The 27,713-nt window shown below is 40.4% G+C and overlaps 9 protein-coding genes across 9 annotated transcripts; 3 read left to right on the top strand and 6 right to left on the bottom strand.

Annotated features, from left to right (window-relative positions):
* Positions 1-1,814: 1,814 nt before the first annotated feature.
* CLUP02_14560 (uncharacterized protein) lies at positions 1,815-2,054 on the bottom strand (the record flags this gene model as incomplete). Its single annotated transcript, XM_049293487.1, has 1 exon — positions 1,815-2,054. A coding segment is annotated over one exon (240 nt), but the record flags the coding sequence as incomplete, so codon positions are not given.
* An 11,063-nt stretch (positions 2,055-13,117) lies between these two features.
* On the bottom strand, positions 13,118-14,232 carry CLUP02_14559 (uncharacterized protein; the record flags this gene model as incomplete). The annotated part of the gene is made up of 7 exons (XM_049293486.1): positions 13,118-13,228; positions 13,283-13,312; positions 13,383-13,462; positions 13,536-13,632; positions 13,718-13,916; positions 14,003-14,049; positions 14,188-14,232. 7 exons carry the CDS (start codon positions 14,230-14,232, stop codon positions 13,118-13,120), a joined length of 609 nt encoding a protein of 202 aa, XP_049150632.1.
* Positions 14,233-14,396: 164 nt separating this feature from the next.
* Positions 14,397-14,626, top strand: CLUP02_14558 (uncharacterized protein; the record flags this gene model as incomplete). The annotated part of the gene is made up of 2 exons (XM_049293485.1): positions 14,397-14,400; positions 14,454-14,626. The coding sequence occupies 2 exons, from the start codon at positions 14,397-14,399 to the stop codon at positions 14,624-14,626; spliced, it is 177 nt and encodes a 58-aa protein (XP_049150631.1).
* Positions 14,627-14,770: 144 nt separating this feature from the next.
* On the bottom strand, positions 14,771-15,838 carry CLUP02_14557 (CipA protein; the record flags this gene model as incomplete). The annotated part of the gene is made up of 2 exons (XM_049293484.1): positions 14,771-15,703; positions 15,767-15,838. The coding sequence occupies 2 exons, from the start codon at positions 15,836-15,838 to the stop codon at positions 14,771-14,773; spliced, it is 1,005 nt and encodes a 334-aa protein (XP_049150630.1).
* An 810-nt stretch (positions 15,839-16,648) lies between these two features.
* On the top strand, positions 16,649-17,798 carry CLUP02_14556 (ketoreductase; the record flags this gene model as incomplete). The annotated part of the gene is made up of 3 exons (XM_049293483.1): positions 16,649-16,670; positions 16,737-16,966; positions 17,028-17,798. 3 exons carry the CDS (start codon positions 16,649-16,651, stop codon positions 17,796-17,798), a joined length of 1,023 nt encoding a protein of 340 aa, XP_049150629.1.
* Positions 17,799-18,005: 207 nt separating this feature from the next.
* CLUP02_14555 (ThiJ/PfpI family protein) lies at positions 18,006-21,040 on the bottom strand (the record flags this gene model as incomplete). Its single annotated transcript, XM_049293482.1, has 8 exons — positions 18,006-19,230; positions 19,364-19,495; positions 19,560-19,701; positions 19,995-20,017; positions 20,099-20,477; positions 20,530-20,836; positions 20,896-20,924; positions 20,998-21,040. The coding sequence occupies 8 exons, from the start codon at positions 21,038-21,040 to the stop codon at positions 18,006-18,008; spliced, it is 2,280 nt and encodes a 759-aa protein (XP_049150628.1).
* Positions 21,041-21,391: 351 nt separating this feature from the next.
* CLUP02_14554 (ethyl tert-butyl ether degradation EthD) lies at positions 21,392-21,709 on the top strand (the record flags this gene model as incomplete). Its single annotated transcript, XM_049293481.1, has 1 exon — positions 21,392-21,709. The coding sequence occupies one exon, from the start codon at positions 21,392-21,394 to the stop codon at positions 21,707-21,709; it is 318 nt and encodes a 105-aa protein (XP_049150627.1).
* A 740-nt stretch (positions 21,710-22,449) lies between these two features.
* On the bottom strand, positions 22,450-22,827 carry CLUP02_14553 (major facilitator superfamily transporter; the record flags this gene model as incomplete). Its single annotated transcript, XM_049293480.1, has 1 exon — positions 22,450-22,827. The coding sequence occupies one exon, from the start codon at positions 22,825-22,827 to the stop codon at positions 22,450-22,452; it is 378 nt and encodes a 125-aa protein (XP_049150626.1).
* A 3,242-nt stretch (positions 22,828-26,069) lies between these two features.
* On the bottom strand, positions 26,070-26,303 carry CLUP02_14552 (uncharacterized protein; the record flags this gene model as incomplete). The annotated part of the gene is made up of 1 exon (XM_049293479.1): positions 26,070-26,303. A coding segment is annotated over one exon (234 nt), but the record flags the coding sequence as incomplete, so codon positions are not given.
* Between the last annotated feature and the right edge of the window lie 1,410 nt (positions 26,304-27,713).

The raw sequence follows: 27,713 nt of genomic DNA, 5'->3' as shown, positions 1-27,713 counted from the left end.
AGTAAGTAGCCTACTAATAAGTACCCGATTTTACGAGCCTATATAGTAGCTTAAGTACTTTAATAATCGTACTTTCTTAGTACTTACTAGCCATTTCCTTTAGTAAATAGGCTAGGATTTTCCTTATGAGCCCGCCCTGTAGCCGATTAGGTATAGGCCTAGGTAATATTACGGCTCTAAATCTCGTATCCCTTTTTCCGTAGCGATACTATTAGTACTATTATTAATCGTTAGTTATAGTACTATATAGTAGGCGATTATATAAGTAGCGTCGCCTTTTTAACGTCGCCGTACCCCTAAATTACGTATCTAGACTTTTCGTACGGCTAGGGTGTTCCTTTCTCTTTAATCTTACGAACTATTCGTAATTTAAATATACGGAGGTTTATATATTTTTCTAGGTCGTATAAGATAAATCGATAGACCCCTCGATTGCAAAGAGTATCTATTTTAATAAGATCTAATCCTTTATACGGTTTTTTAATAGTTATAATTACGCCTTTTTTACGTAGTTTAACCGCTAGCTCGAAATCGGCTTTCTTTTTTACTATATAAAAGGTATTAATTACCTCGTTATTAGTAATAAATTGCTACGTTAGGGCTTGCCGTCGTAGTCTTCTGTAACGTCTCGCTAGTAGTATTAGTACCCTTTTAATAATTTCCTTTTCCTCGTCGTTTATTAGTACTACTACGACGATTTCGTTAAGGATAATTTCCTATGCCTCTACTACGGGTTATATAGTTTCCCTTAGCTCTTTTTCTTTTTATAAGTTAGAAATTACCTCGTTAGGATTTATATAGTACGGTCTAACTACCGTAATTAATACTTCGAGTGGCTAGTCGTAATCTCTTGCGACTATATAAGAGCGCTCGTTAACGGAAATTAACTTATATAGCCTAGCCCACTATTAAGTAATTTCGCGCTATACTCGTACTTCCGAATTTAGTAGTATATTTAAATTATCCCCTATATCGGGCCTATTGCGTATAGTAATTACCTCGTTAACTTACTTTCTTATGCTTATTTTGCGCAGTACCTATATTATTTTTTTAACTACTTAGGCTCGTTAGCTTATACTTAGTAACGGTAGCGAGGCTAAGGTCGTTCTTAAATATATTCTAAATACTAATAACGTTAGTATAAGTCCGTTAGGCCTTATAGTATCGTTATAGCATTTAAGTACTATCTAGAGGTATTCGTTATTAATAGAATCCGGATTTTCCTCTTTAATAATTCTAAACGCCCTTTTTAATTACTAGTATGCCCTCTCTACCTTTTTAATACTATAGTGCGCTTTAATAAGTACGACTTTTAGCTATATACCGTAGGCCGTTATATTATTTTTAAATTCTATTAACTTAAAACTAGTACTAGCGTCGGTTTTAATACTATCTAGCGGTCCTTAGTATATATCGATCTAGCTTTTTCGCAGGGCTACTTATACTATTTTTATTTATAAATCCCAGAGGAATTGCCCTGCTTAGAAGGATATAGCTACGTCGATTATATATAGTACTAGCCGACTATTTAAGTAGAAAATATCAACGACGATTTCTTAGTTAAAGTTAAGCTTATTACGCAATTTAAACTTAAATTTGCATAGGCTCTGCGCATTTATTTAGTATTAATAGCACACTTTTATTAACTATTCTAGCGCCCCTATTTCGATATTATTATTACCCGATTATTTTAAGAGGTTATATAGCCTCGTAACTAACGGGTACCCGAATCTCTAGTATAGTTTTCTAAGCTCACTTTCTGTTAAGTAATTAATCGACTTCGTATCGTTAATAAGCTTTATAAATGTATGCCCCTATCGTCGTTCGACTATTTCGAAGTACTTATTACTAAGAATTCTATTCCTCGTATTATCGAATATAATATCTAGTCGATCTATATTTTTTAGATATAGAAGAAATGGGGTATTAACGGGTAAAATATAAAAAGTTATCGTTCCGAAGTACGTCTCTATTTCTATTATACCTAGGGCGACGATTTCCTTACTTAGGCCGAAACTAATCCTCGTAATACTTACTATCGACGTATTAAGCGTTATTAGTACGATCTTCTATAGCACTTAGAATTGCCCTTTTCTTTTAGTTAACTATTGCGATACCCTAATATTAAGGATAATCCTATAGAAATTATCTAAGCCGTACCTTTAGCTTATATAAAATACTTATACGAGCTTAGTATTTAAGGGATCTAAGTAATATAAAAAGGACCCCTCTAGCTACCCCTAGATATACTTAGTACTATATTCCTTTTTTTTAGATATTGAGGGAGAGAGCGTCTTCTTTTTAATTATTAAAAAAATAGGCTTCGGCCCTGTTAGATTCGCCCTTTCGGCCGCCTCTATATCCGTTATCTAAGGGACCTTCTCTTATTATTTATAAATAAAAGCCTACTTATTAAGAGCTTTTACTACCCTCTATTTATTTAGCCTCGTATATCCTCCGGAGGCTAACGGGGCAAAAAAAGAGTAGTTAATATTATTAATTTCGTTATAATCTAATTCGTTAGTATAGGGGGTAAGATCTTCCTTATTTTCCGAATCTCTTATAGGGGGTATATACTTTAGGCCGCTACTTTAGTTACCGTTACTAAGTTCCGTACCCCCGGATCTATTTTTAGATATAATAAGAAATTAGTTAAACCGACGAGGGCTAGTTTTACTATCTACTACCCTTAACTTTCTATACTATTTATATAATTTAGTACGCTCTTCCTCAAAGTAGTTACTTAATTAATATCTATCCTTTTTATAAATATAGTATTACTTCTTTTATTACCCTACTCGTAAGTTAAATCTCTACCTATTTAACGAATCTAGGCCTCCTTATTAGCGATTACCGTATTTAGCCTCTTTTCCTTTCCTATTATACGTTCGATCGACTTAATATTATTAATAAGGGCCGTCGTATACTTAGAAGTAGGTTTAGCGTAGTATTCTTATTTTAACATTAAAGCTAGATCTTAGCCTCGAGTAGAGCGTCTCGTAGTTTTCGGGTACCTAGTATAAGGTAATTTCTACCTCTAATATACGCTAAACTACGGTATAGAGATATCCAACTTTTTACTTATTTATCCCTTTATTTAGCTAGGTTTTTGCTAGCTTATTAATTCGATTAATAAGCTTTTCGAAGATCTCTACTCGTAATTTACCCTCTATTATCCTAGCTATAGATATAAAAAGAATCGCTCGTAGCTTAGATAGGAGCTCTAAGTTCCTATTATACGTCTCGAAGCGGCTTCGGATTACGTTAATTATACTAAAAAAGTCGTTTCGATCGAGATTACGTACCGCTTTATAATAATAATTAGAGGCTTTGCTTACGAGTACGATATTAATTACTAAATAGTACTAGTATTCCCTAATTCTGACTTTTTCGTAGTAATTATAAAATATTGTTAGGGTTTTTTATAAGACCTTATACTTCCCCCTAGAGTACAATTTCTCTTTTAAAAAGATCTTTTTAAGGTCTATAAATTACCTCGTATTTATTACTAAATTTTCGGTCTCTATATACGATCCCTGCGTCGCTACGTATTATTAATAACTTCGGGTCGTTTACTTCCTTTTTTATTAGCTAATTAGCGCCGAATTCTACGTTAGTAGCGGTAACGAGTTATAGATTAAAATAGGTAAAATTATCGATTATCGTACTTCTAGTACTATATTTTACCCTAGTATATCCTTTTATAACGACAGATTTCTATTAGTAATTATAGAGAGGAAATCTAGGTCGTTTACCCTTTTTTTAAATTCGTTAAAGCGATTATACGCTCTATCGACCTATACTTAGTTTTATAGTACGAATTCCTCCTCTATAATTATCGCTATTAGTATTTCGTATAGCTCTTGCGATTATAATTACGCTAGTAATACCCCTCGCCCATAGAGGAATTTATTAATAACTTTTGCAATTCCTAGGCTTATGCTCGCGAACTATTCGTTTAGCTAGTAACTAAGGTCGTTTATAATCTTATAAAATAGAAGTTGCCCCTATAGCCCCTTTTTCTTATAGATTTTAATTAAATAGATTAATACTATGTTAATTTACTCGCCGTTAGGCTAATCTATAATTCTATATATCTACGTCCCCTAATAATCCGGGTTAATATTTACCTACTTATAAGGGATTAGGATTCTATTTAGGATCGGGTTTTATCCTCTTCTTTTTTACCCTAACTCGCTAAGGGCCGTGCTCTAGCTTATACCCGTATTAGTAATTACTAGCGTATTTAATCTTAACGGGGATATATCTAATCCGCGCGCTAGTTATAGCAAATCCGTGCTTTTACTACCTAACGAATTTATTAAGGTCTAAAAGATTCCCGCTTCCTCTCGCTATCTTATTACTACTCTCGTTTTTACTATTTTTAGCGATTACTACTACCTTTCTAAATCGCTAGCTATTATACTTACTAAGATCCTCTTTTTTGTTTAATATAAAAAGTAGGTTTTAATAGTTCTTTTTTATAATAATAGTAATAGACGTTTATATTATTATAAAAAGATATAGTAATTAGTCTCGGGATCTTTATTAATTACCGATTTCTGCTATCCCGTATATTTCTAACCTCTTAAGCCTCGTGCTCTTTATAATCTCTAAATAGCTTCCTTCCTCGACCTACCTTTTCTAGGGCGGTATTCTATAAGAATAGTCGAAAGTAGACGCCGGGCGGCTCGTAGAGGAGCTATATAGGCTATTAGGAACCGTATGGGCCGTTAAGTACGGTTAATAGAGTTAAGCCCTCTTTTTTATAAAATCGTATATTTTAAAAACTTACCGAAAATGCCTACTTATTACTCGTACGCGGTAAGGTTAGATACTTTAGAGATCTTATCTTTTATAGCCTCTCGGTACCCTATTTTATATCTTTTAAGCAGTCTTTTTTATAACTTAATTACGGTTAGGTAATTATCGCTTATTAGCAATCCCTTCTATTACTTAGTTAATTTTTTAAAATTAGTAATCTCGCGCCGGGAGCTAGTATAAAAAGAAGCCCTTAAGCGGCCCTTTAGAGGATTCTTTTCTTTTCCCCTTAGATCCTCGTTTTTTTAGCTTTTTTTTAGGTTAATAATAACTCTAGCGGGAGGTCATAGGACTACTTTAGGATAGCTACCTTCTTCTTAAGTTAATCTCCGAAATCCGTAATACTCTTAGCTCGATATTATTAGGACCTCTAAATCCCCTCCTCTTTCGTTAAACCGTCCCCTATACTATATTCTTAAGTAATACCCGGGGGGTAATTAAGGGAGCTATAAAGAGATTATTTAAATCGCGGGCTTAAGGTCGTACTTATAAGATCCTCGTAGTAATAGACTTTCCTATATACTATAGATCTCTTAGCTTAATAACTCCTATAAAGTTACTTTCGCCGCTAAGTAAGAATATTTATATTTAGAGATCCCTTTTTTTAATCGCGCGGTGCTTTTTTATACCGTATTTCTACTAATTTAACTAGTTAATTTCTAATTATAGGCCGGCTATAGAAAAGTCGTTTAGTAGAAAAGCTACTCGGGGCGACGGTAAAAGGCTAGTCGCTTAAGTAGTTTTATTAATTAACGTAGTTTAACGTATTAAACGTCGACCTCTCGTAAGTAATAAAGGGCTACGATTACTTAATTCTATACGGTATTTAAGAATTACCTCCTTTTTCGTCTATTTCCGTAAGGTTAATTAGTACGAATCTCTTATTTTATATAGTATTAAGAGGTCGTCTTTTTTATATAACGAGATGCCTTACTAATCTATAATAGTAAAATTTAACTACTAATTAGTATTAGTATCCCTATTATAAGGTAATTAGTTCGAACTATAGTTAACGAAGAGATTAATTAAATTATATAAATATTTGCGTAGGTATAAAAAGGAGGTTCTAACCGTAGGTTAGGCTAGCTATGATAATCGTAAATAGGGCCCCCAATTGGCCCCTGCGCAGTCGGCTATATACCGCGGTCGAATTGGACTTCTAATCCGACAATTAATAATACTCGATTATTAAACCCCCCCGTAAAAGCTACTTATTACGGGGGATCTGAACTCCCGTTATACTAACTAGTAGCCGGGGACCCCCTTATATACCCCCGGGAACTACCTTACTAACTAAATAGATAGTTACTATTTTATTATATTAAACCCCGTAGGGGTCCCTACTTATAAAGCGGGCAACGTACTTAACCTAGCTATCTCTAACGTCCCCCTAGCCCGGACCTAGATTACTAGCTAAATATATACTAAATCGGACTATAATACCCTTATTATAACTATCCCCCTTCTCGCTAACTTAGGTAATACGTATTAGTTAGGAAAGAAAAAGCAGAGGATTAAACTAGAGAATATACTATAGTTCGCAGAAAGGGTTAGAGAGCTAACTTAGGTAATATATACTATATATAACACTATATAAGACCTCGATTAGGCCGCGGAGAGCCTTAACGACGTATTTTAGTATACTTATATTTCTTTTTTTACCCCGTGCTATATAGGGAGTAGGGGGGTAAAGTAGTAGGACGAATTATATACTAAGGCTAATAGATACTTTAAAATAATATACGCGGCCGACCCCTAATTTCTTATTATAACTATAGCTAATTAGTAGCGCGATAGTACTATATAAAGGGCTAAGGCCGCTATATAGGCTAGAATAGTCTCTTTTATTAAAAAGGATTTAGATATATACCGAATTATAGGTTAGAACCGGCCTAGGCCTTAGGTCTAATCCCCTCCTCTATAGGACGGTGAGAATATAGTTACCGAACTTATTCAAAAGGCAATGCTCCTTTAAAAAAAGCTCTTAGAGCGTGCGACTATAAAGGACGACGTATATTTCGACCTTATAATACGCCCTCGTTAGTTATTACTTTAAGATCTTACTATTTACTAGCGCGAAATAAATAATATAGTACTTAGCGCGGGAAATACTACTCTTAGCATAGATAATATTACGGTTTTAATATTACGGGCTTACTAGCTATATATTAATAACTACGTCCGTTACTTTTACTAGGCCTATCTCGCGCTTAGGTACTAACCTAAGGCCTAGCGAGACGCTAAGGTAGTAATAATACCGAAGCCTAACTAAGATATACGTACTTATAAAGGCTAGCGCCCGATCTTATTTTTAATAACTTTAGAAAAGGGGCTAGAGCGCTTTATAGCTAGGAGGATATCCTATATTACTATTACTTAAGGCATACTTAACTTATAAATAGCCGGGGTACTACCTAAGCGATCGGTTATAGATATAGCTAGGGTAATAGCCTATAATATATAGGCTACTTTTAATAAGAAGCTAGTTATTATTATTATTACGATAGATATTAAAAGAGCCTTTAACTTAGTACTATATAACCGGTTATATAACCGGCTCTAAGTATAGGGTTAGCCTAAGAATATTATTACTTAAGTATAGTACTTTAACTAGTCGCACTAAGCCTCGGTTTATTATAAAAAATACTAAACTCCTATGTCCCCCCTTTTCTATAGTTTATTATAAGGGTTACCGATCTTACTTATCCTCTTCTTATTATATACTAAGTAAATCTATCGAATTAGCCCGGAGTCCTCTAGATTCGGCTATATTAATAATTATATAATACTAAGCGTTAAGAGGGACCTTATTAAGGCTACCTCCCGGGTATAGTAAATTTTAGACGATATTATTACTTAGGGTAGGGATAATACGGTTCGGTTTGATCTTAAGAAGACCGAAGTCTTTTATTTTACGAAGTAGATCTTACTAAAGGCCGGGGAAATCGCCCCCCCCCCCCCCCTATCCGCTACGGTAATAAGGAGATCAGACCTTACGAGAAAGGTATTATAAAGTAGCTAGGTATTACCTTTAATAAGAAGCTGCTTTTCTATAGCTATATCGCTAACTACCGAAGTAAAGCTAGGTCTATAGCTAGCTATATTAAAGGTTTTAATAAAGTCTTTAATAGTACGCCCCCCGCTATTATATATAAGGCGATTTATACTATCGTTATCCTTAAGGCCCTATACGGCGCTAAGCTATAGTACCCCGGCCCGACCCGACTTACTTTTAAAGTTAAGGTTAACTCCGAGATATGTACCTAACTAGAAGTTTAATACGGGCTAAAGTCGGTTATTAGGACCCTCTAGACCCTTATTAATATTATTTTAAGGGGCTCCCTTTTAGTATAGCGGACTATACTAGTTACGGCGCTACTATGCGAAGCGAGCACTCTATTAATAGAGCTTTTCTTAAACTCCTTTAAAAACCGCTATATTATTAGGCTTTTTACGCTAAACTACTCTTATCCCCTAGCTTAGAGGATCTATAATTATAAGCTACTATATAACTATAAGAACCCTTTTTACTTAACTACGCTTATTTAGGTAACTAGTTAAGTCGAACGTCCCCCGTAACTAGCCTTACTACCCCGCAACTTCTTAATTATAAATAACTTTAGTAGTACCTAAGAGGTAACTAGAATAGAAGAGATATAAAGCTATTACGAATAGTACGAATCTCTCCTTATTATATATATTATAGCCTATATAAATAGGTTATAAATAACTTTAGAGGCTACGGGCTTTAGGTATACTATTTACTAAGGACCGTAATTAATTTATCTCGGGTACTACTACCTCCCCCGGGCCGAGGTCTTTAATACTAAGATAGAAGGGGCTATTATAGGTCTCCGCGCGGCGCTAAGGCTTAAAAATAAGTCTATTATAACTATTACGGTCTACTTAAATAACTAGGCTATTATTAAGTACCTAAATAGTACCCCCCCCTTATTTTTTTAATATACTATTTTTAAGTTTAAGGAGCTTATTAAGAACGCTAGGGTCCCCGTTACCTCTTACTAAATACCTAGCTATAAGGGTATTATAGGGAACGAGATAGCGGACCGGTTAGCTAAAAAGGGTATTATTATAAGTCCCCCTAACTTATTTATACGCCCCCTAACTACTACTTATATTAAGCGTCGTACCCGGGAGAGATAGCTAACTACACTTCGGGGCTAGTAAGAGGATTATTAATTAGACTCTTATAGGGCCCTTGCCTTACTTATTAATAGTATAGCGAGCCCTAAGTTAAAGTTACTTACGCAACGCTAGCTTTATTAGCTCTTTTTAACTAAGTCTAGCTATAAGGACTACGCTATATATTACTACTTATATAATTATAATAATACTAACCTCCGCTACTTATATAAAAAGGAGAAGGTACTTAACTATATTTATTATTACTATCTTATCTCGCGCAGGGGCACGCTATAGTTCGCCCGAACTAACTTCGTCCGGCGTTAACTTAATAAAAACTAGTTTACTTATATTATATTACTACAGAGCTCCTAGTTCTTTACTAATATTTACCTAAAATAAACCGATATTTATTAGAATCGGGTTAGCGCGCGCGGAATTAGCTATAGTAATACTAGACCTATATTTATTATTAAATAGTACGGCTATAGTAGAGGTCTCGGGGTGCCCCCCTTAGCTCTTATACTAACGAACTAACGTAATAGGACGTGTTATATAGTTCGTATCTTAACTAACTATTTAGAGTAGACCTTTTTAAGCTAAACCCCCCTATTATAGTAGGTTTATTAATACGGCCGTTAGCTCCCCTAGTAAATATTAATTTTATAGGGCGAGCACGTCGATACGGCTTATTTAACTAGGATACGTAATAGGCTATATACCCCGTCGGCCTTGCGAAGCTTATATTTATATATAGCGGTATTAATAGTAGTATTACTCTTTATTTACGTTATATTAACACTTTACCTCACTATATAACATATTATATTACCTTATAATATAATATATATTATATACCTCCTCCCCTTACCTTATTACTTTATACTATACTACTCTTCCTCTATTTACTAAAGGAGCTAGACTCTTTACTTCGGGTAGTAATGCTTATTATAGTACGACGACGGTCTTTTTATAAATATATAGAATACTACTTAGTTAGTCTATTATATTACTAGCGCAATGCTCGAACCTCGCCGGGTATATTTACCCTAGGTTATAAGATATTATAGGGGGCCATGCTTAGGTAGAAGGGTTAATCTTAGAGTATATATTATATTATTTTATAGGAGGGTATTATATAGGCTCTACGGGGCATAGTATACGGTTTTATAATTTTAACGCGATATAGTTGCCTTTTGCCTTACTTGAGGACATCACGGCGTAAAATAGTATAAATAAACAAATAAATAAACGTCTCGTGTGTATGACATCCGACTAAGAATGAAGTGATTTGCCAAATGAAAAACGTGCTCAAAGGTTCTGATAACGACAAAGGGTCATCCCGCCCACATCCCATATTCCAGCGCGGCAGGCAAGATATAAAAGCACGGGCCCGGGTACTCACCGCCGTCGAGAGACACTGCTTAGTTTATGCCATGGGACACTCTAATTAGAGTTTCAACAGTTCACTGGCGACCAGTCACCCAGTGGATATATATTTCATCACAAGTCACAAGATTCTACACAAAGCAGAAGGGAGCAACCGAGTTGCTATAACGTAACTCGAGCCACAAGTGTTATTGAAAACGCGGAGGAAGTCATTGATTAGGGTTATTGCCCATCTTGGCACCGCGGGTTGAAAGCTTGGTGCGAGTTGTTTGCTGTTCGCTAAACGCATGTCATTTCTGACAGCGTACGATATGGAGATGGAGCTGGTGGGTGGGTGATGCTATCAACCTTATCGCACTTGGACTTAATCATGTGATCGAGTAGTCGATCTGTTGTACATTAGGTAGCCAGTACCTCTCTGGTTGTTACGAATTAGTCTGTTGATGCAACAAGTCCAGGCGCAACTAACACCACGGAACATGCCGTGAGTTGGGCTCGCGCTTTCATTCGGGTCAATCCGATATGCCACAAGGCTGACGTGGCTGTCAGGGTGATTTCATCAGTATGGGAAAGTCTAATGAGTCGACTCGACAAGAGACCCTGAAGATCCTTGCGGTAGTTGGAACCTGGAGCAAGTTGGACATGGAGTCAATCGGGTGGTACTATCACATATCAATTCGGAATAGAATTTCTACCAATATCTCCACCGGCCTCAAACCTTCCAACCCCCTTCGATCTTCAGCGCCAATTTCGCTCAAATCCTTTCTGTTAAGTGTACTAGCGCAAGTGAGTCTGATGCTGCTTTCGTGATTGGGTGGAAAATTTCTTTTTCTCAATTGCGTCTTTGGAGGCTGGGTCCGGGGCAGCCATGGAGCTTTCTCTTCTACCGCTCACGATGCCGGTAGTGCCGTATACGGCTGCCCGTGCAGCGAAATCGACCAAGGCGGAGCAACTCCGTTATTTCAACTCCGTTATTTCCAGGCCCTCGGGTCAAGGTCAATCAGACGTGATTTCGCCGGACGGTAGTCGGTGTTGCTGGATTGGTCGAGTTTGACGGTTGCGTAGAAAGTGTTGCCACTCACCGGCCGTGAAGCCGAGTATTTTCTCTCGGCTTCACGGCAGAAGGTGCCATCAAGGTGCGCGCCGAGTAATTACAATAGATCTCAACTAAGACGTTCGTGGTAAATGCTCGCTTATACTACAGAGATTTTCGCACAGAGACTTAGTACACCCCGCGCTTTGAGAAGTTATATTGCACCGCATGTTGGAGAAGCGCGAGGGGATTCGCCCTTGGAAACGACCACATGGAGCAATACAATAAGTGGTGCAGAGGGAATGTTCGATTCAACAACCCCAAGTCCCGGGATGCCAATTGCAAAACTTAAAGACGAAGATCTTTCCCAAAAAGGAGATGACAGTCAATGCCAAATTGCGGGAATAAAGCCCTTTACAGCAACTCTACCTTGGTAGGCTTTACTAGAGGTTCAACGACTCAGACAACCCAAAAGTCAGGAACCGAAGTCAAACATTGGATAGGAATGTATGATGATTCGTATGAGAGATGAAGTCAAAATGAAAACTCAAGACACGGGTACTGAAAGCCTGGAATTCTCTGACTTGACATGGTGAACTACAGCCTCTGTAAATGAACTACCTACTTGATAAGTTCAAGTCACACTTGATCCGACAGGAGCGACCCGGGTTGAGGGAACAGACGTCATACTCGTTCGCTGAGATTGTGAAGAGAGATGAAATCAATTACTCTGAGCTACCTACAGGTAGGTGCTCCACGCTGCCCAAAGCCTGGAAAGTACACGTCCTGTTGCTTCTTCTGACAATGCTTGTCAACGATAGTCCGTCCTCGGAAAGGCCACCACGGAAAGACTGCAGATCAAAGGATCAACACGCAATTTCTTTTGGGGGGAAATGATCGCCTTCAATCGACATTATTCGCACATTCGGTCAATTGTTCGGCATGAGGACGCGACTTGGTGTCGCCGAGAATCCGAGATGTGCAAGTTGATTGCAAGCGGGCGTCAATAAGGTTGGGCCGAAAAATTGATATTACTAGTTGAAAAGCGTTCTGCGTGATTTTCGAGAACTTATGACACGGTATTTTCACGTAGACACGTACTCTCGAGATGCAGAAGGCCGGATTGAGTCTTGTCAATGTTCGGCGAGCAGAAATCAGAGCCAATGAAATTCTCAGCGACTGATGCCCGACAACACTTCACACGTATCTTAGAGAATTGGAAACGCAGTCTCGCGTCATAAAGTGCACCAAAAACAATGTATCTTCTCGCATACCTATGTAGATACCTTCATGTATCTCGCAGCGATGTAACGTACTACACCGAGACGAGAGTTGTTGCCTGCAGTAATCCACCCCTGTTACTCTGATTTAGCATAAACCTCACAATGTCGCAAATATGGGGGCACTGATAGATAGGAAGTATCAAGCACGTGGGCAAGTGCACCGGTAACTCTTCATGCGGCAATTCCGGCTTGCACTGAAACCTGACGAGACTAGATTTTCTAAAACGAGGAGATTTCGTGGTAGGGCTGCCGTGATCCTCATTTGTGCCGTTTTCCGGCAGGTAAGTTCAGGTAATTATTCCATGAAGAAAACCACTGTCACGAAAAAGTATCGGAACACCACGATCTTCTCTATATCCCTATAGTATCGCAATACTACTGGATATGGCGGTATGACTAATATTCCAAAGTCTGACTGTTGGCCTCTTCTCAAGAACTGTTCAGAATCTCAGCCTTTCCCAGCAAATATCTCCCTTTCATAAAACCAGATTCGTCTTCTCAATTTGAATGCAATGGTCAAGTACTGTAGGTGACGTTGTGTGAAGAAAACGAACTTCAGCTATGAGTCGACCACATAGCATCCAGGCCTTTCTATGTTGGCATTTTTGTTCACTAGCGACCCTTCCAAGTCCAAATTTTCGTACTGAGTGACTGATTTGATACAGTTTCAAGTCCAGCCAACACTGTCTTCAACTACATTCAGAGCTGCGAACAACATCGTTGAAGCGACCGTTGCCGTCACCCATGCCCGCGCCTTCTTGCTTTGTTGGTTTCCTTATGATAGTCGCGTCCCCTGTCCCAAAGAAGTGAATCCGCTCGTCAGTATTTCGCACAAGACGAATCGGCTTACTTTATTCAAAAGAGACTGCGCTGGGAATCATCGAAACTAGGCGCAGGTAGTATCGCCCCTGTCGTGACCGTGAATCGAGCTGATACTGCCGAAGAAATGCCGACAAACATTGACTAGCACAGACATCTCAATCTTCATTTTCAAGACCTCTAGGTTGATTATACCAAAGGCAATTAAATATACTATGGTAGAAGGAACATGGTTGGGCAGGGACAGATTTTCTTTTCTTTTCTCCTGGATGTCAGAATTGAAAACGTCATACGTAATTGAAGGTGTCGTTATCAAGGAGGTTGGGGGCGGAGAGCACAGTAAGCCATATAACTCGGGCGTATCGGCTAACCTTGCTTGGGAGCCTATCGACAAATTCCGAACATCAATCCCACCATTCACTTCTTTCCTGGCTGTTCACATGGCGATTATGCCAAGTGTCAGCGGCGCAGCGCCTCCAAACTTGAATTGGCGTTAAATTCCCCTTGGCATAACAATAGCCAGTTGCTCAGGTGGTCGGATGCGCCCAAAAATGACGCAACCTGTCATTGACGACGAATGGTTTGTTTTCTAGCCGATGTGCGTAGCATTGCGGCTGTGCGGCTTGCTAGAAGATAGTCGTCGAAAGCAGGAAACCACGAAACAAAACTTGGATAGATAAGAGACGACCTTGCCCACACGTTCACCGATTTATCGGCGCATTGTGCGATCAAGTACAATTCCATCTCATCCTTTAATTTCCGAATCTGCATTATTCTAAACATGGGCTTCGTAAGTAATATACGCTCTTGGACTGGTTGCAACCTTGTACCCTCCATGTGCTGACGTTATCTAGTTGAAGTCTTTGGGCGAGACGGCCGACAAGGTGGCATTGTCTGTTACAAACACAATGGGTTTGTAGACATCGAATCTCTCTTGATGTGTTAAGCCACTAATATCATTCAAGCTGATAGCCGCTCTTATCATTCCGATGGCCCTGATTGTGTCGCAGCAAGTAGTGTCCCTCGGAATTCCAAGGGACAACGAGACCCTCCTCCGCGCATATCCAAGATGACCTGGGCAGAAACTCTTGAGGCGGAGAAGGCAGCCAAAGAGAAGCAAGCCGCCCTTGGCAAATGATTTTCTCTCTGAACTATGAGATTGAATGACAAATGTGATGGTAGGGTGAAGTGTACTTTTTCTAGAAGGGGGCATGATGAAGATCTCGAGTAGAGGATGTTTGCGAAAGGAATCAGATGTAAGTAATATCGAGCGTTTTTGTGATTAGTGCCGATTGGCCTCGCTATCGTTTGCGGAGGCTCTCGACATTGATACGGCAGTGCGCGTAGCTTCATCCAAGTCTTCGATTGGCAGTTGCAAAAGATCGTTGTCAGACTGGAAGTCCGCATCATCGGTCGGCTGGAACACCCGGGCGTACATCAACTTATAAAAGCCCTCATGATTGCCTTGTTTTAGCTCTTTAAGACCGTCATTGTACCTCTTCTTGGTTGTCTCATGATCAATCCTCCAGTCAGCATCCGTTGTCCCCGTCACTCGTTTGACACTCTCCAGCATATCGCGCTGGCTGACCTTGAAGCTTGACGCAAAGACAGTCTTGTTATGAAATTGGGAGATGGTTGTCGAGTTATCGTCGGCGTTCTCGGGGAGGATCTTGTGACTCAACATAGATGCCACGGCGCGACCACATTGTGCCCATGTAGAGACCTTGATAGCTTGGTCACCGTCGTCATACAAAGTGATGGTACGATTCTTCAAGTCGAACCCAAAGGTGGCTGAACCAGCGACGAGGCTGTACTCGTACCAAAACCCGTTCATCAGCGTGATCGAAGTCAGGCCCGCTTTCTGAACCTCGGCGATGTTCTCCATGACGGCGTTTGTGACAGGAATGTCCTTCCTGATTGCTGCGCTGTGTGCGTTGATACCGTTAGGCATGACGTATGGAACGCCTGCCTCAGCAGCAGCTTGAACCAGAGACGTGTGAGTACCCGGAGAAGCGCTCAGTGAAAGCGTGATGATGAGGAAGTCTTGGCCATTGAGAGCTGCGACCAAAGACTTTGTGTCCTCGTAATTGACTAAAGCCTTCTCGACACCATACGGCAGGGTACTGGTGCTTTCTTTACGCGTGATGGCGGTCACTGTATGCTTCCCTGTCTTTAGGAGTTCCTCTGCGATGGCTTTCCCAATGTTACCGCCAGCCTGCAAGTTATTACCTTAACTATAGCTCATATCCACATGCAGAACGTATCCGGAAAAACTTACTTCTACAATGGCTACCTTATGAATGTAGTTCTCGAACCCATTAGGAGCATCTCGTGCAAAGCCTCCCACCATTTTGCCCCTAGTTGGGATGAAGTTAACGAAAAGACTATGAGGCAACTTCGAGACCAATGAAGTCCGACGGGAACTTTTGTAGTGGCGGTTAAATAGGCCGGGAGATTAGGATGCAATGCGTATGATATCTAACTCATTTTTGAAGTGGTAATTCAAATGACTGTAATCTGGCGCGCCGACGTATTTAATTCTTCTGATAAACTTACTTGCTTTGAAATCAGACGTGGTCTTGAGATATTTCAATGTAAGTCAACCGCGATGAACCATATATCGGAGCTAATGGAGTTAACTGTCAGCACCATTTTGAGTAATGTCGTGGTATTACCGACACGGACACGAAGCGCCGGACTATTTTCCCCACCCGCCAGTTCCTAGCTCGCTCTGAAAAACGATGTCCGTGTCCGGAAATGGCTAGCGTTACGGCATTCATCACGCCCTACAAGCCATTTCGAACCTTGTGCTGATGGTAGGGGTATTCCAGGGCCAGTGACTCCGTAATTGCAAGATTCATGACTGATTCTGCAATGTCTTGGAAGCTCATGGAAGCTAAGGTCGAACCACTGAGAAAGGTCCATTGCTTGCTGGGCTCACTCTGCTTCGTCATCCGGACCTGACGCCTACCATTCTCCTGATTTTCATCAGGAAGTACGCATGGCTTAATTACAATGGCGAATGATAAAGCAGTCGACTTATAAACTGCTGAAAAAGCCTCACGATTGCTTCTCAAGTTCCGTCTCTCGATCATACAAGCCATCCACAAACGCAACGCGAGCACTTTCTCCATCTCCTACATTATTATCACACACAATCATGACGAAAGTTCTTGTTACCGGTACGATTTAGTGTATGATGAGAGTGATATTACCTTAGGCTAATGAAAAACCTGTTTGGAACATAGGAGGCACTGGCTTCGTGGCCGGTCATGTCATTGACACTCTGTTGAAGCGTGGTCACTCCGTTATCACCACTGTCCGATCTCAGGAAAAGGCTCAAGCGGTACTGGATGCTTACACAGACGTTTCTCATGACAATTTCAACACTGTGATTGTCCCAGATATTGCGGCGCATGGGGCTTTCGAAGGTCTGAGCTCTCTTGGACTCGAAGCTGTGATACACGTGGCAAGCCCAGTAAGTCTCCGGGAAACTTGACTTTTACCGTCTTGTAAACTTCCTACTAAACAATGCATAGTTCCATTACAATGTCACCGACCCAAAAAAAGATCTCATTGATCCAGCTGTCCTTGGTACAACAGGCGTTCTCAAGGCGATCAAGGATTCTTGCCCCAATGTCAAGCGTGTCGTCGTGACCTCCTCCTTCGCAGCCATTCTGAATCCTGGGCTTGCATCAATGGGCGCAGAAAAGACGTACTCAGAGGAAGACTGGAGCCCAGTGACTCTTGAAGATGCCTACTCGAATGGCATGATGGCATACGTTGCTTCAAAAGTCTTCGCCGAAAGGGCGGCCTGGAACTTTATCGAGACCGAGCAGCCAAGCTTTACTCTGTCCACAATCTGCCCGCCCATGATCTATGGTCCCGTGAAATTGCCGGTCAAGTCCCTCTCCGCAATCAACACTTCGAACAAGCTTCTGGCGGAAGTCATTCTGGGAAAGCACAAGGCAGGTCTGCCGCCCACAGGTTTGCCGCTCTGGGTTGACGTCCGTGACGTCGCCCTGGCACACGTAAGGGCCATGGAGGTCCAGGGCGCCGGAGGCAAGCGTTTTCTCACAACAGCCGGCTTCTACAGCAATGAAGAGATGGCGAATGCACTTTGGAACAGCTTCCCTTCAATGCGGGAAAAGCTACCAGAGCCTGGTAGCTATGGAGGAGCGCCCAGTCCGGCTTTAAGGTCCTTTGGATACAACACGTCCCGGGCGAAGGAGATTCTGGGCTTACAATGGACTCCGTATGAAAGGACTGTCGTTGACTCAACTATATCATTGGATGGATTAGAGGAATAGACAGAGATTCATACGCACCCATCGATAATGAATCGAGTTTGGCCAAGATTTCCATTGAGCTGTTGCAGATAAGACCTCGAATTGATGCGGACGCTTGGATTTCCTTCTTTCACACAGGTTTTATTTATTTTAGATGAACAACTGAACTTTTCTCATTCTGCATTTTATTCATGACTGAGGAGGTATCCAAGAGCCAGGATCATTCTGCTAGGCTCCAAGCGCGTAGCTACCGGTCATTGCAAACACGGTCCAGTAATCTAGGTCTGGTGCTGTTTGTGTAACATAAAGTATTTCTTTTGCTGATTTGAGTCGTCCAGATTGCCACATAAACTTCAGACATTGATGCACCCAAGCTTTTACTTTCTCATCTTCTGATACTTGATTGATTAGATAAAGGGGCGCCAGGAAAGTGCTGCAGTGAAGTCGTTGTACAGGCGAGAAAGGCAACGAATTTGTTTTGTGTACTCCTGGTAAGATGAATTGAGGCACTGAGGCGCACATCTGATTGACCGAGTCGCGATTCGTTCCATGAAAGGTGTTCTCTTTCGGGCGACTCTCCTCAGGGACGTAAGTCTTGAGAAGGTGATAAAGAATGAGGCGGATGGTGCAGATTGCATTGGAGACTTGAGTGATGTAGTGGTCCGGGTAGATGTCATAAGATAATCCCAGGACTCGCTCATCTGCAGTGACTTGTATGGTTTTTGGCTTCCAGGATGGTGGGCGGGCCTTGTCCAACGTATCGATTCTTTCGTCGAGACCTTTTGCCTTGACAAGAAGGTCCAATGTTGAGATTCTCCCGTGAACGATATCGGACTTAAGGTTGACAATCTGCGCGAGGACACCTAGAAATGTCCATTTCACGCTCTTGACACGATAGCCAATATTTCGACGGGCCTTCGTAAGCTCTGGAGGTATTCTATCTCCAACTGTGGCACAGCTCACCGTCACTGCCGTCACAAGTCGAGCTGCAACTTGGCAGCCTGTTGGGGTAGACACAATACTCGTCTCACGGGCGCCGACCAGTGACAAGCCACCTTGTGCGTGACTCAGCCATGCCTGAGACTTTCCCGAATCCCGGTGGACAAGCTTTTCGTACATATCTAGCAGCAGGATGGTTTGAAGAGCTCTTTCCGCTTCATCAGGATCGAGTGAGCTGAGAGTGTGATTAAGTCGCCGGATGGCCGTGACGTAACTTGAGTTGGCCAGGAGGAGAAGATTTGGGCTGTCGAGCTCAACAGCCAAAAAAGCCAGACTGGCTGCTTCGACGCCCGCTGAAAGATGATCTAGTGTTTGTGCGTTCCGGTAATGGTAAGCTATCTCACCCATGCTCCGAGTAAAGCCTTGGATGTACGTCGAGAAGAATGCGTATCGTGCTCGCGTATCCCAGCTCAGCTCCAGAGTGGCTGGATGAGTTTCTGCAGGTAGCATACGGCTCCGACATGCAGTCACCTTTTTTTCTGCCGACAAGTTTTCATTACGGAATTGGATAGCGTCAGGGTCCCGATATCCATGACATATTATTCTAGCCCTGGCACACTGGCCACACCTATCTGGCTGAAGATCACACTAGCGGCGAATAACTGTTAGTCAAAGGAGGTTTTCTAGCAGAAAGTATGCAATTTGAATGCTCGGTAGGTCCAAAGAACTTGCCTTGAGTTTCCTTGCCCTGCATGGAAGGCATGCCGGCGAAAGACGCCCTCGGTTCACCATCGGTCTAAACCTCAGGGGTCCATTCCACAATTTGTGCCTAAATAATCCGACAAATGTGCGAATATCGAAGCGAAGCCTGCGGATAAGCAACGAGCTTCTGGAAGGTGTCCAATTCTGCGATTGTAACTATGGCGAGATGCAGGTTTGGCGATTCTGCACCATTTTGCTAAGGGATGAATGAAGTTGGGGTTGTCTCATGGCACGTCGTCCCATTGTCGTCTTTGTGTGTTTCCTAATACTGGGTCTTTCCTTAACGGGCTAGCGTTCCGGTCCCCCAACTCTAAATTTGTGGAGGTCTTGTCTGAGTTGATTCCCGTATTTTACTACCTTAATTAGTTGCCCGACTCGTGTCGAGGCACTATCCGTAGAGAGCTGAGCATAAAGTACTGGGATAATTTCATTTGTTTAGGCCAAGACAATGTCCCCGAAATGCCTGCAATACTTCTCACGCTAGCTCTAGCTAGGAAAATGTGTTATCTTGGCGACACATGCTCGTTCGTCTTCGCTCACTATGCAATGTTAAACGTCTCAAGGTTTCGCGAATGAGCGCGCCAAGCAAAGGGTGCTCGATATGTTATTCAAGTTTCTACTGGTTTCTGATGGCTTCCAACAATACGTCCCCAATAACCCCTGCGCTAGGTGGATTCTGTCCTGTAATCAAGCGTCCGTCCTTGCCGCTCGTCACGACTTTCACCCCAAACGGCTGATCCGCCTTCACGTACCTCCCGCCATGGTTTCTGAGCTCCGTTTCTAGAAGAAATGGCATTGCATCTGTGAAGCTATAGGCGTCTTCTTCAGCATTTGAAAATCCTGTAACTTCGCTGTCCTTGACTAAGTACTCCCCGTTTGTGAGCTTGACATTGACGAGGGCGCCGGGGCCATGGCAGACGGCCGAGACAATCTTGCCTGCTTCGTAGAACTCTCGGATGATAGAATGTGAGACTTGGTCGACGGCGAGATCAAACATGGCTAGATCTGTGTAAGCTTTTGATGAGGCCATTTTGGTCTGAGCCCTACTCACGCCCGTGTCCGCCAACGTAGAACACGCCGGCAAACTCGGCAGACCTTCCGATAAAAGACGACAGGGTCTCAGCTTTTTCCCAAAGATCTTTCTTGTCTTTCAGAAATCTCTGGCACTCTACATCGTCTTTGCTGTCCTCAACGGAGTAGGGGTCGAGGGGAGCAACACCACCCTTAGGAGAAGCGATGACGAGGTCCACATGAGGGGCAAGAGCGTTGTATGGGTGAACGAACTCGGGAAGATACCATCCAGTCTTGAAGTCCTCACGAGTTGGTAGGATATCCTGAGATGTCAAGACAACGAGAAGCTTGGGCCTAGTCGACATGGCTGGTAGGAATCAGGATGGAGTAAGGAATCAGGGAGGACCACAGAGTGAGGGTTGCCGAAAGACGATGCTTGAATGCGACAGAATGCGATAATGACCAGGGATGGGCGTAAGTTATCGCGTACTTAAATACGCATACGGACAGCCCATCTCCCGGAACAACGGCCATTTATCAGCCATCGGCATCGCCGCAGTGTTAGTTCATGGAACGAAAGGAATACCCAAAGTAGTTTACGGCGTCTTATTACTCGCGCCATGCATTTCGGGTACAAGAAATGTCCTGACATTCCAGGGTGTAGGTATCATCTGGACATGTCTTATATCCGAGAGAGAACTTTTTCTCCGAGCAAGACGGTTGAGAGCTTGAGGTATAAGTACCGATTTCCCTGTGTCGTCTCATATTCCGAGCTTATCCCGCATTCGTTCTATCCTCTCCCCGACACTCCCGCCGATCATTCTATATATCTAAAAAGTCGATTCTGAACATTAAACCATCCACACCTCCAGTTCTTTCAGACGTCACAAACATCGATCACTATGACCGTCACTATTACCGTCGTCTTCCCCAACGATCCGGATGCCAAGTACGATATCGACTACTACACCACTAAGCATATGCCATTGATTCAAGAGCAATGGGGAAAGTACGGCGTCACGTCGTGGTCGGTCACGAAATTTCAACCGGGTGCTGATGGCACCCAGCCATTGTACGCCTTCGGATCAACTGTCACTTGGGACAACATCGAGCAGATCAAAACGGCTTTCGCCGGGCCCGAAGCTGGTGGGATCATGGGAGACGTACCCAACTTCTCCGATAAGCAACCTATCTTCCTCACAGGCGAGGTACTTGCATGAGAAGGGGAAGTATCATATCCTGACAGTCAGTTGATCAATGATGGTTCAAAAACATCTTGAAATTTTGTTGAGAGTTGATGAATAAAATTCGAATCGATATGAGTAATGCATATTGGCAAGATTGTTACTTGAGTAGTGTGCCGGCTTCCGGTTGAAATCTCCTGACTTAGGTAGACATCTTCTACTGAAGATGCCTCTGCGAAACTGCAGGGTTGAAGTCAAACATACATGTATGGACCTTCATAGCACGGTGATCCATCGCTGTTAAGAACCCAACTCTCGTAAGGCCACGTAGAGATGACTCCCGTATAGAGAATCTAAGCTAAACAGGTAATGATTTCTGGAATGGGGTTTCTGCGGAGGAAAGGCGCTAGAGTAGACCTATACGGGAACCACGCTGTGAGCCATGGCAGAATACGGGTATTTAGTCCGCATCCACCACTCGAGCTTAGACCGTAACAATAACACATAGACATGACGCAGATTGTGCCCTTAGTTCAATTGAATGGTCTGTACGTGTACAATTCGAAAGAACTTGAACTACCAAAGTTCAAAGTGGTCTGCAATCGCCGTGTTCACGTGGTGTTGCAATCGTTTCAAGATCATGCAATGAGGCTTATCTGGATACTGTGTACCACAAAAGAAGATCCTTGGAAAAGGCATTGATGTATTCGATATCAACGTGGCTTCATGGGCTCCACACCCTAGAAGTCCACGATGAGGATCTCGTAGAGGTCATATCAAACCTTGATGAAAGCGAATGTCCCTGCTCCCATCTTCCGTGTCTTGCAAATCCGTGCAGAAAGAACGAATGCCATTCCCAACATCATGCAACAACCGGCAAATGCTTGTGCGCCAACGTATTTGCCCCCCATCGCATCGATAATGGCTCCTGCAATCGGCGATCCGGTGAGAGATGCGAAGCTGACCACCGTGAAAACCATGCCCATTCTCGTACCCTGCTTTTGAGGGTCCGTGGTCAAGCTACTGAGCACGGAGGGAAACAGTGACTGAACTCCGCCAACAGCAAAGCCATAAAAAGCAGTCCAGACATATAGCCCGGTCGTGTTTTGTACGCCAATCCAACAGAACATCACGGTGCCGGTCATGAACGCCATTGGAGCAAATATGTTGATAGTACCAATGACATCCCCAATCTGGGCCGGAACAATCCTTCTGTTGGTATCCCTATTACAGGGTAGTTGGTTCGAACCGTAGTTGACGAAGAGATCAATTGAACTATATAAATATCTGCGTCGTAGGTATAAAAAGGAGGTTCTAACCGTAGGTTAGGCTAGCTACGATAATCGTAAATAAGGCCCCTAATTAGCCCCTATATAGTCGGCTATATACCGCGGTTAAATTAGACTTCTAATCCGATACTAACTTTCTCTTTCTTTTATCGATTTAACCGCTACGGTTAAAGGTATAATTCGACCTCGGGCCCGTTTACTAAGTCGTCTCCTTTTCCCCCTTTTCTTTACTCTTTTTATATAACCTATCCCTCTATTTATATAATAACTTTTCCGCTACTTACGAATTACTCTAGTCCCTTATTTAGTACTACTTTCGTAAAAGCGTTTACGAGGTTATTTTTATTATTAATCTAATAGATCTTAAGTATCTCGCGCCTTTTATACGATTACTTAAGGGCTATAATATTAATTATAAGCCTCTTTTCCTTCGTCGTTCCTAATTTAACGAGGCATTCGTATAGCGAGTAAGAATCTATATAAATAATTATTAAAATAGGTAAAAGGCTAATTCGATCGGTAATCTTCTTTAGCGTCGTTAAAATCGCGTAAGAGAGGTTAACGCCGTTAACTATACTATAGACCTCTAATACTAATATACTTCTCGTTACTTACTTATTTTTAGTTAATAAGTAGTAGATTATATTACTATATATAGTAAATTCGCTCTTACTTATACTCTCGTTAGCTAGGATAATAATATACCCTAATTACGAAGTAAGGTCGTTATTATTCGTAAATAACTTATTAATAAAGACGTAGAGCTTACTAATTATAAGGTCGATCGGGTAGTAAACGAGACCTCGATCGAGATTCGTTTATTACTACTTAAGCCGCTTATTAAGTACTTTAATATCTCGTTTAGTTAGATCTATAGCCTATACTACCTTAATATAATTGAAAATTACCTCGGGCTAATAAATACTTATAATATATACCCCTCGCGCGAGCTTAGCCTTATACTACTTCTTAACGTTAGTTACGTTTAGATCGATAAAGTTAATCTTCTTACTCTACCCCTTTTATTAAAAAACGACAGTTTCCCTTTTAATTATAAAAATCTTATTATTAAATACTAAGGGGGTATTTATTATAAGGACCTCTTTTAGCTTTACTACGAAGCCCGCTTTTTAGAGCTCCTTATCCTCTTTTTTTATAAAGTTAATATCGGATAGGCTTAATATATTGTCGGTTTATATTTCGATAATCCTAAATTAGTTACCTTCGTACTCCGCGACTAGTAAGTATAGGTTATACGTAGAGGTAACTATTAATAGTTAATTAATATAAAAATCGTAATAAGTAGCCTATTAATAAGTACCCGATTCTACGAGCCTATATAGTAGCTTAAGCACTTTAATAATCGTGCCTTCTGGGTACTTACTAGCTATTTCTTTTAGTAAATAGGCTAGGATTTTCCTTATGAGCCCTATGGCCGATTAGGTATAGGCCTAGGTAATATTACGGCTCTAAATCTCGTATCCCTTCTTCCGTAATAATACCATTAGTACTATTATTAATTATTAGCTATAGCGCTATATAGTAAGCGATTATATAAATAGCGTCGCCTTTTTAACGTTACCGTACCCCTAAATTACGTATCTAAACTTCTCGTACGGCTTAGGTATTCCTTTCCCTTTAATCTTACGAACTATTCGTAATTTAAATATGCGGAGGTTTATATATTTTTTTAAGTTATATAGGATAAATTAATAGACCCTTCGATTATAAAGAGTGTCTACTTCGATAAGATCTAATCCCTTATATAGCTTTTTAATAGTTATAATTATACCTTCTTTACGTAGTTTAACCGCTAGCTCGAAATCGGCTTTCTCTTTTACTATATAAAAAATATTAATTACCTCGTTACTAATAATAAATTACCGCATTAGGGCTTGCCGTCGTAGTCTTTTACGACGTCTCGCTAGTAGTATTAGTGCCCTTTTAGTAATATCCTCTTCCTCGTCGTTTATTAATATTACTACGACGATTTCGTTAAGGATAATTTCCTATACCTCTACTGCGGGTTATATAGTTTCCCCTAGCTCTTCTTCTTTTTATAAGTTAGAAATCACCTCGTTAAGATCTATATAGTACGGTCTAACTACTATAATTAATACTTCGAGTAGTTAGTTACGATCTCTTATAACTATATAAGAGCGCTCGTTAATAGAAATTAACTTATATAGCCTAGTCTATTATTAAGTAATTTCGCGCTATACTTATATATCCGAATTTAGTAGTATATCTAGATTATCTCCTATGTCGGGCCTATTACGCGCAATAATTACCTCGTTAACTTACTTTTTTACGCTTACCTCGCGCAGTACCCGCATTACGTTTTTAATTACTTAGGCTCGTTAGCTTATACCTAGCGATAGTAGCGAGGCTAAGGTCGTTCTTAGATATACTCTAAATACTAATAGCGTTAATATAAGTCCGTTAGGCCCCATAGTATCGTTATAGTATTTAAGTACTATTTAAAGGCATTCGTCGTTAGTAAAATCTAGATTTTCCTTTTTAATAATTCTAAACGCCCTTTTTAACTATTAGTATGCCCTTTTTACTTTTCTAATACTATAATACGCTTTAACGGGCACGACTTTTATTTATATACCGTAGGCCGTCGTATTATCCCTAAATTCTACTAATTTAAAGCTAGTACTAGCGTCAGTTCTAATGCCGTTTAGCGGTCCCTAGTATATATCGATCTAGCTTTTTCGCAGGGCTACCTATACTATTTTTACTTATAGATCCCGGAGGAATTGCCCTACTTAGAAAAATATAGATACGTCGATTATATATAGTACTAGCCGACTATTTAAATAAAAAATATCGATAACTATTTCCTAGTTAAAGTTAAGCTTATTACGCAATTTAAACTTAAATTTACGTAGGCTCTGCGCATTTATTTAGTATTAATAGTATACTTTCGTTAACTACTCTAGCGCCCCTATTTTAATATTATTATTACCTAATTATTTTAAGAGGTTATATAGCCTCGTAACTAACGGGTACCCGAATCTCTAGTATAGTTTTCTAAGCTTACTTTTCGTTAGGTAATTAATTAACTTCGTGTCGTTAGTAAGCTTTATAAACGCATACCCCTATCGTCGTTCGACTACCTCAAAGTACTTACTACTAGAGATTCTATTCTTTATATTATCGAATATAATACCTAGTCGATCTATATTTTTTAGATATAAGAGAAATAGGGTATTAATAAGTAAAATATAAAAAGTTATCGTTCCGAAGTGCGTCTCTATTTTTATTATACTTAGGGCGACGATTTCCTTACTTAGGCCGAAACTAATCCTTATAATACCCGCCCTTAATATATTAAGCGTTACTAGCGCAATCTTTTATAATACCTAGAATTGCCCTTTTCCTTTAGTTAATTATTACGATACCCTAGTATCTAGGATAATCCTATAGAAATTATCTAGGCCGTACTTTTTACTCGTATAGAATGCCTATATAAGCTTAGTATTCGAGGGATCTAAGTAGTATAAAAAGGACCCCTCTAACTATCCCTAGATTTACTTAGTACTATGTTCCTTTTTTTTAAATATTAAAAAAAATAGCGTCTTCTCCTTAATCGTTAAGAAAATAGGCTTTAGCCCTATTAAATTCGCCCTTTCGGCCGCTTCCGTATCCGTCGTCTAAGGGACCTTCTCTTATTATTCGTAAATAAAAGCCTACTTATTAAGAGCTTTTATTACCCTCTATTCGTTTAGCCTCGTATATCTTCCGGAGGCTAACGGGGTAAAAAAAGAGTAGTTAATATCGTTAATTTCGTCGTAATTTAATTCGTTAGTATAGGAGGTAAGATCTTCTTTATTTTCCGAATCTCTTATAGGGGGTATATACTTTAGGCCGCTATTTTAACTACCGTTACTAGGTTCCGTACCCCCAGATCTGCCCTTATATATAATAAGGAATTAGTTAAACTAACGAGGGCTAGTTTTACTATCTACTACCCTCGACTTTCTATACTATTCGTATAATTTAATACGCTCTTCCTTAGAGTAGTTACTTAACTAATATTTATCCTTTTTATAAATATAGTATTACTTTTTTTATTACCCTACCCGTAAGTTAAATCTCTACTTATTTAATAAATTTAAGCCTCTTTACTAGCGATTACCGTATCTAGCCTCTTTTCCTTTCTTATTATACGTTCGATCGACCTAATATTATTAATAAGGGCCGTTATATACTTAGAGGTAGGTTTAGCATAGTATTCTTATTTTAATATTAAAACTAGATCTTAGCCTCGAGTAGAGCGTCTCGTAGTCTTCGGGTACTTAGTATAAAGTAATCTTTACCTCTAGTATATACTAGACTACGGTATAAAAATATCCGACTTTCCGCTCGTTTATCTCCTTATTTAGCTAGGTTTTCGCTAGCTTATCGATTCGATTAATAAGCTTTTCGAGGATCTTTACTCGTAATTTACCCTCTATTATCCTAGCTATAAATATAAAAAAAATCGCTCGTAGCTTAAATAGGAGCTCTAGGTTCCTATCGTAGGTCTCGAAATAGCTTCGGATTACGTTAATTATACTAAAAAAGTCGTTTCGATCGAGATTACGCACTGCTTCGTAATAGTAATTAAAGGCTTTGCCTACGAGTACGATATTAATTACTAAATAGTACTAATATTCCCTAATTCCGACTTTTTTATAGTAATTATAAAACATTATTAAAGTTTCTTATAAGACCTTATACTTCCCCCTAGAGTATAATTT

Source organism: Colletotrichum lupini, chromosome 8 (genome assembly GCF_023278565.1).
Source record: "Colletotrichum lupini chromosome 8, complete sequence".
Taxonomy (NCBI): domain Eukaryota; kingdom Fungi; phylum Ascomycota; class Sordariomycetes; order Glomerellales; family Glomerellaceae; genus Colletotrichum; species Colletotrichum lupini.
Note: the sequence above shows the minus strand (reverse complement) of the source record. Positions and strands in the feature narration are given on the sequence as shown.